The sequence below is a fragment of the Acanthisitta chloris genome, unplaced genomic scaffold (assembly GCF_000695815.1).
Source record: "Acanthisitta chloris isolate BGI_N310 unplaced genomic scaffold, ASM69581v1 scaffold942, whole genome shotgun sequence".
Classification (NCBI taxonomy): domain Eukaryota; kingdom Metazoa; phylum Chordata; class Aves; order Passeriformes; family Acanthisittidae; genus Acanthisitta; species Acanthisitta chloris.
This window is the reverse complement of record NW_008661942.1, coordinates 117,388-130,017: the sequence shown is the minus strand read 5'-3', so window position 1 is coordinate 130,017 and position 12,630 is coordinate 117,388. Positions and strand designations below refer to the sequence as shown.

Here is a 12,630-nt window from a genome sequence, read left to right as displayed (position 1 = left end):
CCCCCCGCGCCAAACTCACCACCATCTTCTGCATGTGCAACGTTCGCAGCCGGACAGAAACCTCTCCCCGGCGATGGAGACTGCGGGAAAAATCCGCCGCGGCGGGATGGCTTGCTGAGGAGAGAGCCAGAGCGCGAGCGGGAGAGGAGAGCCAGCACATACTAAATCAAAACCACAATAAAAAAAAAAAAAAAAAAAAGGGAAAATAAGGAGGAAACCTCTCCTTTTTTTTTTTCTCTCCCCTTCCTTTCTTTTTCTTTTTTTTTTTTCTCTTTTTTTTTTTTCTTTTTTTTCCTCCCGATTTTGTGTGTAGCCTCCTCGCTCTCGATGCCTCTCTGAGCAGCATCCAGCGAGCGAGCGGGAGAAGGCGAGACAGAGAGGCAGAAGAGAAGATGAGGATAATTTGCAGACAGCTTGTCTTGTTGTTTTCTGGCTTTTGGGGACTAGCAATGGGAGCTTTTCCTAGCAGCGTGCAAATAGGTAAGCGCTGCATTGGGCTGCGTGCGTGTGTCCAGGGGTTCAATCCTTGCGAAGTGAGTTGGAAAGGATGCTCTGAAAGCAGTTCGCGGATTTCTCCCCCAGCACCATCCCATTTCCATGCCTTCACGAACCATCCGCGTGTGTTTGTGTATACGTGCCTCGGTGTGTGTGTAAATACATCTGTGTGCGTTTGCGTGCGGGAGGGAGGATGCTTGTCTTTTGCAGAACTCGTTCCTGCTCCGGGTGTGCGATGTCGGCAGGGGATGAAGGGGCTCGGGGCTGATGCCCCTTGGCTGCTTTAGCCCCTTCTGACTTCCCCTGCTTTTGCGTGATTCCCGGAGGGTTGGCGAGTCCTGTGCGCCGGAGGTTGCGGTAGCCGGCAGGGATGGGGGCTAAAAGGCAACGCTGTCCTTCGTTCCATTCTGTAGTTCGAAAGTTTAGGATTTTGTAGGTGTCTCCCTGTGGTCCTGTGCCCCATCCTCACCCCTTTCCGATTGTCTCCTGCTTCCCTCCTTTCGGACGTGTTTCAGATGGGACGCAGCTATCTGAATTCTTTCCAGCTCAGCTCCCCATCACTGCATCATTTCTCGTGGACTTGTAAAGATGCTGCTAATAAGGCTGAGCTGCTCCCTGCCTGCACATGGCTGCAGAGGAGCAAAGTTCATTATATTCATCCTCAGTGCAGATTATCCTATACTGAGTTGGTATTTTCTAGGGGATTTTTAATCCAGAAAGAATCATTCCCCTTAATCAGCCTGCCACTTAGTGTAAGAGGTTGTTGAGCAGCTGATTTACCAGTGTGTTCAGTATCAGGGAGATGGAGGCTAAACACTTTAAAAAGGTCACTGTAATCATGACAATTTTGGGTATTTATGTATGAAAGGCTGGAAACCAAGAAGTCAGAAAAGAAGCATGAATGCATCAGGGAGGTTAAAATCAATTGGGGACAGTGATTTAAAGGCAGTGGTTGTGATTACAAATACGATTAGTTCCTTATCCATTAAAGTCTTAGGACTTGCCTTACTGTGCAGCTTTGGGAGAGACAGTTGCTTGGTCTTACAAGATAGTCAGTAGATTGCAAATGATTTACTCTGCATCCTTTGCTTTTTTCTTTTTTTCCTGTTTTTGTTTTTTTGTAGGTGGTCTCTTCATCAGGAACACAGATCAGGAATATACTGCTTTTCGATTAGCAATCTTTCTTCATAACACCAGCCCCAATGCATCCGAAGCACCTTTTAATTTGGTTCCTCATGTAGACAACATTGAAACAGCTAACAGCTTCGCTGTAACAAATGCCTGTAAGTAAACATGCCACTGATCTGACCACCTTGGTAAATTGCAGTGGAAAGAACAGGAAACCACATCATTGTCTTGCATTGCAAATCCATCACTAAGTCTGTCTTCGGTACAGACACCCTTTGCAGAAGAGCAAAAGGGGCAGCAGTCCTTGTTAGTTCCTAACTGGAGCAAAATCCCCGCTCCTGCCTTCTGCTGAATAACCTGATGTGACATTTACTTTAGTGTTATTACTGTAGTTTCTTGCTTCCTGGTTTCTATGGAGATGAATTTTGTTGTTGTAAAGAAAAATTATGAATGTCTCAATCAGTCCATAAACGCCGCAGTTACTCATGTTTGCTTTTGTGTATGATGTGACTTGCATGTATTTGAAGATATACAATAATATTTGTGCTCACAAATGCTTTTCTAATGGCTGGAAAGGAGACAGGGAAGCAGTGGTGTGCAGGATAATATATCTGAGTTGGTTGACGCTGCAGTTGATCTGGTGATGTCACTTGAGGCAGCCCTGCTCTTATATTCTAGGTTGTAAATGTCTCTTACCATTTCGTAATGCATACATCCTGTGGATATGTCTCTATGCATCCATACATTGGTGCCAAATCAAGTTAGTATCTGATCTACTTGATTTCACAGACCACCTCAACTGGAACGAATATCCTCTCCCTACTATATATTTTATAAACACACACACACACACGCATACACACAGATTCACATACACCACAAGAGGAAAACAGAACAAGAAATACTCTTACCAAATGAGGTAACATTTAATTATTTTTTTTAAAACAAAGTATAATTAGCTGAACTTTCTACATTTCGGTCGCCTCAGGGTCTTTATCAGTGGTTAAAACATGTGCTGGATACTGCTTAATCTCTGAGAGTGGCAAAGCATTATTTCTATTTATCTTTGTGTATGTCTGGCTTCTTAAAAGGAATTCATGTTATTATGTAAGACAGTGGTATACAGTGTGGCAAAGCTGAAGACTGTAGTAGTGTTACTACTTTGATGTTCGTATTTCAAGACTCTATAGGTTTTCCTCTGTGGCTCTTAAGTTTTCAAATCCCTCCTCTTCATTCAAGAGTGAATTGCCTCTGGAAGTAGATGCCCTAAGCAACATTGCTGAGCGAGTTTAAAATAGAAACATACTGGAGAAGGTCTTAGTGTTCATCATGCCTTTAAAATACATGCTATGTTTCTCTTCAGTTTCTCACTGCCATCTCTGTGGCACTTTTTAATATGTAAACATACAATGTGCTGTGCAGTTCTCCCGTATAATTTCTTGCACAATTGCTGTATTTATTTATATGAGTCTTTGATACTCCAAGTTTCAGATGACCTTGCCACCTTATTTAAGAGGAAAAGCTGCTGAGCTGCCAAAATGGCTCCATTCTTTTTATGCAGGAAAGACTGATGTCCCATAAAGTGTGAATTTTATATTAAGCAATGTATTAGTTGTGTTTAGCGTGAAAATCAATATCAAGTTCCGTAAGGTGAAAACATTTCAAAAGGTGCTTTGAAACTGGAAGGAATCAGATCTATGCAAGTGTAGTTCATTGAGAAAATATTACAATGCATGTCAACTTTTGCAGGCACTGATTATATATTCTGTGAAGATAAATGACACAGTAGTTTTTGTAAACTTTCATTTTTAGCGAAAGAGGAGGGGACTAAAATTTTTGTATATTAAAATCAGCAATTTTAGGCGAAGTCAATTATTTTAGATTCTGCCTACGCATCTAGTTCTGCCAAATAATTTATGAGGCTATTGTTACTTTTTGGATTAAGGGTATTGCTCAGTATTTCTATTCAAATGTTAATGAATTAATTCTGATTTGCATAAATTTAAAATTGTCTAAAATTGAACCACTCCTCTGTATAAGACTAACACCATAGATTCAAAAAAGAGTTTGCCCAAAACTTTCCTCTTTTAGACCATTTGCAGCAAATTCTTTTCTCTCATTCCAACCGCCTTAGGTTATGTTTACCTTATGCTGTTTTAGCTGAGGAAAACCTGCCCAGTTATGTTTGTTGTAATTTATAGAATTAGTGACTCATAACCCGATACATTTGTTGTTTGTTTTAACTGAACCCAGTTTCAGTTCCAAAGAGTTTAATGGATTTAGAACTGATGAATCCTTACGTTATGAGGGTAGACAGAGAAGGAAGAGAAAAGTAAACATATGTGCTTATGTGTGTATATACTCATATAATTCTGTACATGTCTGTATGAAGTGGATCCTACAGGCCTTATTTATGTTTGTACTTGCCACTTAAACCCACATGTATTTTTGCATTAGTTCAAGTTTACATTTATTTCACATTTTGCAGTCTTGTGACAATAATCTGAGTACTTCTTCTTTTAAAAAGCATTTTAATACCGAAGAATGTTTTTTAAATAACAAATCTTCTCCTAATGAAATGTAGGCAAACTGACTGACAACTGAATGAACATATCTCATGTTCCTTAAGCTAAATATGAGCAGAATCCTGCAGAAATCAATTGTCTGATAGCTGGAGGACACTGGCTTCCATGTGATTGAATTTACTGGCTTGACAGAGGCTTCTAAAGCGCAGATGTGTGAGATTTTCTAACCTAATTAAAGAACCCCCACCATCAGCTCTGAATTAAGTCATTTCATGGCAACATGAAATGATAACTGCTGAACTGCTGTGAAACAGTGGCTTTGGATCTTGCTATTTGTGTAGAAATTACTCAGTGCACATGTCCCAAAATATACAGTACAAAAGCCTTAGAGCTGCTGGACTGAGATGAATATTCATGTGAGTTCAAGCATAAAGCTCTGAGACATGACCAGTTACCTCTATTTCTGTTTTCATTTGCTGCAGAGGTTACTTAGAAGATTCAGGGCCTGGCCCCTTGCATGTGCTAGGGACCTCAGACAGATTATTCCAAAGGATTATGGATAGCATACTAGTGGATAGCTGCAACATTGGAAAAACTCTAATTTTTTTTTTTCTTTTCACTAGATAAAAGCCATATATACAAATGTTCACCCAGGAGTACTTTTGGAACTGGAATAATTTGGTATATTCAGTTTAATAGCTAATTTCTAGTAGTTATTTTATGCATTTTTGTTTTCCTTAAACAGGCCCAGAACATTAGTAGTTATATTCTAAATTATGAATGCACACGAAACAGGTTGCTTTAGCAGATAGAATCTGTTATAAGTTAGCAAAACTGATCTGATCTATATCAGCCTGGAGATAGACTTCTTTCTTTCTTTTGCACTACATATATTATTCAGAGAATCTCTCTTACTGACAGAGAGAGCTGAAATTATTGCAAAACATGAATAGTACAAGATTCTTACTCATCAGAGCACAATACACCAGAGCTGAAACATTTGTCTATTGGCACACATCGGTTTGCACCTTCTAAGCAGGAAATTCTGCTCGTGATTAGAAATGTACTTACCTTCAGCTTCTTTTCAGATGTTGGAGCAATGCATTGATTTTTCGAGAGGATTGTATATATTTATTCTTTCGCTGAATGGAAAATAATTTTCTCCCCTCCACACACCATCTCTATAGTGTATTAGTATATCTCAGCAATGCAGTCAACATTAAATGTGCTTGAATACTTATGAGAGGTAGCACCATAATTTTACAAAGAACTGTTTGCCTTCCAGCTCTCTTGTGGCTGAGAATTTTTCTGTGGAAGTTTCAGAAATCCGAAATATATAACCAATCAGCAGTTCTTGTACAGAATTAGGTTAAATGGGCAAGTAAAGGGACCAATCCAAGTCTTTCATTAGCGTTTCATACTAAAAGTATGATGAATATGTTTGACTTCATTTATATTCTGAGATTAATCTATACCTAATAAATGTAATTTGGGGGAAATCAGACAGTCCTTTCCTCTTTTGCACAGTTCAGTTCTTACTAGATTTTAATCCCAGTAGATACACCCCCCTTCCCCTCCCAAATATAACTTTGTTTATTATGTGCCACATGGCTTAGAAGATGAAAAGCCCACTGGAATTAAAATTTTTGTATCTTGGAATAATAGCTTTCCTCTTTTTCCAAGAGTTAGTCTCTTTGACTCTTGTGCCCTCCAGCCTTATGTGGGGTTGATGACTGAAATTGGAGGGCCTGATTCTGCCTCACCAGTGGGCATGCAGTTTCTGGGGGAGACCCACTGAGGTTAGAGTCAGCCCTGAGGACAGGTGGGAGCCTCCCTTGTCACCCTTCCCTCTCTGTGGGTCTGTCTCTGGGCTTGTGCGTGGTAGTGAGGGGGAATGCAGTGTCATTTTGAAGTTAACTTTCTGCTGAGACCTCCAGAAACCTGAGGAAATAGACACAAATGTAGTATTGCCCTTATATTGTGACTATCTGTCATTTTACTTACAGCAGTTTCAGCTTTGATTTATTAAGCTGCATCATAATGGGATTTTCATTAAATTTATTATTAATTCTACTTTATAATTACAACTCAATTTAGCAATAGAAGCGTAACCTTAGTTGAATAATCAGTGTCATTTAAAACCATGGGGTTTTTTATTTAGAAAGTGAGGTTTCATACAGCTGAATGGTATTTTGCTATCAAGAGCGGTGCGGTATTCCCAAGGATGCAGTTTGGAGTATATTGAAAGTTACCATAAAGGCACACCATACAGTCAGGTTTGAATTGCAAAAGCAAATAGTGTGCCAGTTGGCTAGAAAAATGGAACTGGATTAAATTGTACCTTTCTGTAATAGGATCGATTACAAAAATCCACTTCAAGTGAGTGTTTTGCTTCAATACATGGAATTTATCTCAAGCTAGACTCCAATTATTGAAAACAATTTCTCTTAAAATTTCTCTTAATAGCCCTTGCTGATGGAATCAAAGAATGTATGTGTACTTGGGTATCATCTGCCATAAGAAGGATTCTGTATATTCTTAACATATAAGGAGATCCATATTCAGTTTCATAGCTCTAAATGTGATACTTGTAAATACCCATATGACATCGAGAAGATCAACTATCAATAGCTCCAATCCACCAGAGTCTGGATTTAATTTTCAAGGTTATTGTTGGGAAAATATATGATGGGCCTTTGCTGAAATACAGTCAGATTTCTACACTGAAAATTCAGAACATGCATTTCCCTGGCATGCAACAAGACTTTTGTCCCTAGCATGTTACTGGACTGGCTAAAAATCTAGACTCAAAAGCTTTATCACCTAGAGAAATAATTTAATCTTCATTTTGAAGGATTAATAGCAAAGATTGTGTTCCTTCATTCCTCCTGCAGAAGCCATTGCAGTGCATTACTTCTTGTGTAGGTCAAAGCACTTTAACAAGTAAATTAAATTGATTAACTTCAGCTTTATCATTGTAATCTAAGTTTGTATGCTAGTCAAAATAACTCATGCATTTCATTTTTACATCTTGATTGTTTTGAGACTTGTTTTTTTCATGAGAAAGGAAGACGTCTGCTTTGATTCCTTAACTGGTTTAGATCCTACTATGTATTGTGCAAATTCAGATTGTGAGCAGGTGAAGTTGTTTGGATTTAAACACGTTGGACCAAATAATCATTTCTCATAATTCTTATTCCTTAATATATGACTGATTTAAAGGGTATGAAACTTGTGGCAGTACAAAAGTGAAGAAGTCCATATGATGGCACCAATGTAATTAAAAGGAAAAATTGGTCTTCTTTCTGGATTTCCACTTTTCTAGGTAGTTATCTTGAGGCAAAAATTTTGGACTGGTACAGCACCAAGTCTGCTTCTGCAACTGAGGTGGGCATACCTATACCAAAGTTTTGCGATGGGACACAAAGTTAAACTAGATAATTTATTCCTGTGTAAATTAAGAATTGTTCCGAATTTTTGAAAATAAATTTGCTCAAAAGTATCTGATCACATTGTCTTGTTTGGAAATTTTGGTGTTGCTCTACTTTTAAACATTTTCTCAGAAGTTTTATTATCTTTGTTTATCTAGCTTGGGTTCTTGCATAACTTTTAAAAATTATTTTGAAGATCTTATTGGCTTTTAAGAATGTTTATATGGGTTCAACTGTTTGTCAATGCAGCTATGGGTTGAGTACTCCCAAAAATCTGTATTAGTGATGTCTGATTTCAGGCACTCAAGTTCAAATAGAGAGGCTATCCTAGATTTTGGCGCTCAGAGACTTTCTAGCATTTTCCAGAGTCCTCAGTAGCACCTGAATTCCCAGTGGGAACTGCTTACTGATGAGCACTTTGGAAAATCTGTCCTTTTCTGTGTGATAGCGCATGGGTCAACTGTCTTCTCTCAGTAGTGCTACTTACTTTTTGAGGGTTCTATTTCTTCCCTATTCTTTTTCTCATAATCCTGATGGAACATCTACCTGACTTGTTCAGATCACTGCAGCTATGGGTTTTCTGGTTCTTTATGGTAAGAAAATGGAACCAGAGTGACACACACCCATCGCCACTGTCTTAGCGATGCATCAGAAAGACCCAGCTCACCCTTCCTCTTCAGCAGTTCCTCTGAAGCTGATTATAGATGAGCTTTATGTTGGACTTGAAGGGGAATACCAGGATACTTACTACCAAGCTATACTGGCTGGGTTTTGGCCAGCTATGCTAACATTATCAAATTCCAGTAAAACTTTTGGCCCTTGTCCTGCATTTTTTTTCCCCAGACAGAGCTGTTTGTGATTTAAACAGGGTCTCTGCCTGAGCAGTGATTGAAGATTGGAACCCATTATAAAAAGGAATAGTGGGAATCAGCTTTGTTGCAAGGCGAATATGTTCTCATTCTTAAGTCTCATAGCTCAGATTTTTAAAAGTATTAAATTGCTTAACTCCTGTTATTTTTAAAAACCCAAATGTTTAGAAATTGGACCCCTGGTACATAATTGCCTGTTTTAAAAGAATGTACTGTTTTATTGTGTTCCACAGGCTATTTCAGTGTTGTATTTGTATGCAACAGTTGCTCCTGAAAAATGCAAGCTTGTGCAGTACCTTTCTATATTCACTATATTCATGGACAGCATGAACACGACTGCAGGTTTTGTTTACCCATAAATACAAATACAGCACAAGAGGAACAAAAAGCACTTACACTTTACGCTAGCTTGTTTATTAGATGTTACGTGGGGAAAGGCTTTAAGCATATTTTGAAGACAAATTATGTAAACTTTTAACTACTCATTACACTTACTCTGTTTCTCACTTTCAGACCCTCTGTGGCCTAGATTCTGTGTCATTTCTGCATGCATGCTCTTGCAATTGCTTTTATGGTGTATTTCCATAGTACTGTCTTGAAGCCATAAAACGTGAACTTTGTTTTTATTTTCATATTGTCTGTTCAGGTATACTCAGTGAATATCCATCAAATAGTTATTTTAGGAAAGTTCACAGGTGGGGAGAGTTAATTGCTGAAAAGAATTGAAACTTTTATGCTTTGCTTGCCCCTGTTTTCAAGGATATGGAATTTAAATTTTCACATTATGGTGCTTGAGGTGATGCATATGTTAGTATCAGAAATTATTATACAAAATAATTAGAAATTATTGTACAAAATATTCTAATTTTGATAATTCCTTTCACAGCTATGCATTATGCTTCATTTCTTTTTGTTAAAGATTTCACTGATATCACATCACTGACCCTGACATTTTTCAATGTCAGGGTCAGATCTGTTTTCCCAGTGGGTAAAGTGATTCGTGTAATACATATTCAAGGTAGAGAGAGGGGAAAGAGAGGAAATTCTTGTAGAGCAAAGAAAGTACAAAATGTAGCATATTATTTGTCCCCAAAAGCTTCCTGTTCTACTTTAATATTCCTGATGTACAGTAGAAGTATTTCACCCTACTAGGTAATGTGAGATATAGATCTGCATGGTAGTAAGGTCTGGAAAACACTGAGTATAAATGAGAAATACTTTATCAAGCACAGATACATTAATGTGAAATTCAAGAAAAAAACTATTTTTTTTTTTTAAAAGTGCATACATATCAGTACACTGATCCCTGTGTTTCCTCACCTAAGCTTATGAGGGGAAAAAGGAACAAGATTTTACAGACCCACAGTTTCAGCAGAATAGTGTAGGATCTTGTGCTAGTGATTTGCTCCAGGTTTTCTGCATGGATCTGTCCTGGAGACCCTTCCTAATAAAGGCCTCCAGCCTTGGCCATTTCCATTCATTTAAACTGAGAAAAATGTTTAAGAGTGCACTTTTCAAAAACACTGCAGCTGAGAAGGTGATTTTCTTTTAAAATCAATAGTCATGTGCTATGGGCTGACTCAAGAGTTTTTCTCACTTCTCCAAGTAGAAAGCATTAGGCAGGTAAGAAGCTGGCTTTTGGGGCTGTTTGCGCACTCTGTTGATGCTGTCTCTGTCTAGCTGTTTGTGTGGCCTCCAGTTGAGAGCTGGTCATGGACTTTTGTTTCTCAAGTCCTTTTTATAAAAATCAGTATCTTTGTTTGGTGCTTCTCTTGGGTGGTAAAAGCAGCAGATTAATACTGTAAGTGATGTGTTATTCTATAGATAAGAGTTAGACTTGCTGTCTGGAGGCACAATCAAATGTCCATGAAAAAGAGCATAAGAGGACGTCAGTGTATTGGGAGGACACACATCTGCATCTATTGCAGGATTACATATGCCCCTTGAAAGTGTGCTTCTGGAAGATCAGGAGTAGTGCCATATGGAAGTGAGCCAAGTTACAAGTCCTTACAGATGATACAGGAAAGATGTGAAAGTAGTTTGGGGGATGAAATGTTGTCTGATGGCTATGAGCATCACTGCTTCAAAGTAGAAAAAGTAAAGGTCACCAAAATAAATAGGAGAGTGTATAGCGTGTAATAATGTTCACAGGTTATTGAGTTTTAAGGCTAGATAGGACCATTTTGAGCACCCAGTCTGACCATCAAGATGCTGCTCAGCCAGCCTCAGTTAATTCCTTTATCCAACCCATATTTCTTTTTCCAAATAAATCCAGTGCTGAATTGAAGACTTAAAAAATCACAGCTAAATTGTCATGTCATCAACACATCGTTTGGATGTCACCCACTGTCTTTGTCTGTGTTGAATGTAGGAGTCATACAGAGTAGGCAAGCAGAAAAAAAATGCCTACTGGGTTTGTTGTTGGCCTTTAATTTAGATAGATACCATAATCATCATGATTTGCATTCAGTTGTCAAGAGTTGTGCAGCTCCCAGAGCCCCCTGAGGTTTGTTCTGGTTGTTTGGTACTGTGTCTTGCCTGCGCAGAGGAATGGTGTGGGACACCCTTAGTAGCAAGGCTTATGCCATGACAAGACATGTAAGGACTTAACTGTGCCTTTTTCAAGTTCCTTTGAAAAATACTTCAGATGGACACAAATGGTGGATTTTCCCCTCTCCTAAGAAAGAACATCTAACCCCACAGCAGGGACTGTGGCTTGAAGCTCAGTAAATATGTTCAAAGACCATTAAGTATGTTTTTACTAACAAATGTATGCTAATCCCCATTATTTGTATTCACAGACTTGTCTACCTACAAATATAACTTAATGGTCATATATGTTACACATATTTCACTTTCTATGAGCCACAGAGGATGTGAATCTATTACTGCTTCCACCTGGAGGGTTTGGGCTGTTAATTTAAGATACGAAGAGTTACGAATTTAGGTTTGGAAATCCCTGGCTTCATCTGCTTTGTGTGTTAGAGGAGATGGCAGCCTGAACACGAACATGATGATGAATGAGATTTAATGCACAAGAATATTTCCAGAAAGCAAAAGCCTGAATAAAGGAATACAAGAAGTGCTCCCATAGCTGTCTTTGTTGATCTGTTGCACTATTCTGAATAGCAAACCTGTGTGGAAAGAGGAAATAAAGGACAAACCCTTTCTTTCCTTATACCATAAGTCATAAAACCAGGGAGAAATAGAAACAGAAGACCTCAGTAATTAATTATTGGTATAATAATAGCTATGCTTACAGTGTCCTGTTTACTATCATTCCATTCAGTAAATGGTATACTTAAATGATTTATTATTCAGTTTTTATGGAATTCAACTGGAAAATGACAAGGTGTTTTCAGATAACTCAGAAAAAGAACAGGCACAGTTAATGTAAATGGATGTGTGCAGCATATAATTGGTGAGGTTCGGCCCGGTGTTGTGTGAGATGATTTGGAGCCCAGGCAGGGGTTGGATCTGCCCTGGTTCTTCAGGGACCTTTGCAGACTCATAATTGACTTATTATGTGGTGTAAGGACTCTAACGAGTTTGAGACCTTGCACCTGAAATTGCTGTTCACCATTTATTCACCCTCAGTTAGTCGGGAGAAGTTCAAGATACAGCTGGAGCTATATATTTAAAAAACACCATTATTCAGTGCTGGGAAAAGAGGTTTCAGAGAGTAGAGGAAGGACTGACGTGCAGCACTGCTTGCATGGGGAATTTTCTGCTTCTGAAAACAGAGCAGGAAGGTGTGGCTGGCACTTATGAACTGGGAATTATAGCTGGTGTGAGCTGAAGTGACTTTGAAAAACTTTAAGGTGAGCATGTGGTTGTGCCAAGCTGTAAGCTTAGTATGGTGGAGGAAGTAACAACTGGTTCACATGTCCATTGGAACAGAGGAGGAGTTAATAGATATGGAAGAGCATAAGGCCAAAAAATACTGTTCAAAGAGACACAGAGAAAATTCTGTTCTTCATCAGCCAACCTCCTCTCCCTGCTTTTTATTGTTACATGCCCTAGCTTTTCATGACAAAATCATAGAATTTAAGGGTTGGAATGGACCTTATAGATCATCTAGTCTCAACCCCCCTGCTATGGGCAGGGACACCTCCTCACTAGATCAGGTTGCTCAAGGCCTCATCCAGCCTGGTCTTGAACACTGCCAGGGTCGGGGCAGCC

The 12,630-nt window shown here is 38.8% G+C and overlaps 1 protein-coding gene across 1 annotated transcript in view; it reads left to right on the top strand.

Moving 5' to 3' along the window:
* Nucleotides 1–319: 319 nt before the first annotated feature.
* LOC103798133 (glutamate receptor 4-like) overlaps nucleotides 320–12,630 on the top strand; it is a gene marked incomplete at its 3' end in the record, with an annotated part of 127,575 nt that continues 115,264 nt past the window's right edge. The window contains exons 1-2 of the mRNA XM_009070377.1: nucleotides 320–480; nucleotides 1,620–1,778. Of these exons, the coding sequence (XP_009068625.1) occupies nucleotides 393–480; nucleotides 1,620–1,778 (247 nt within the window). The remainder of the gene's footprint in view (nucleotides 481–1,619; nucleotides 1,779–12,630) is intronic.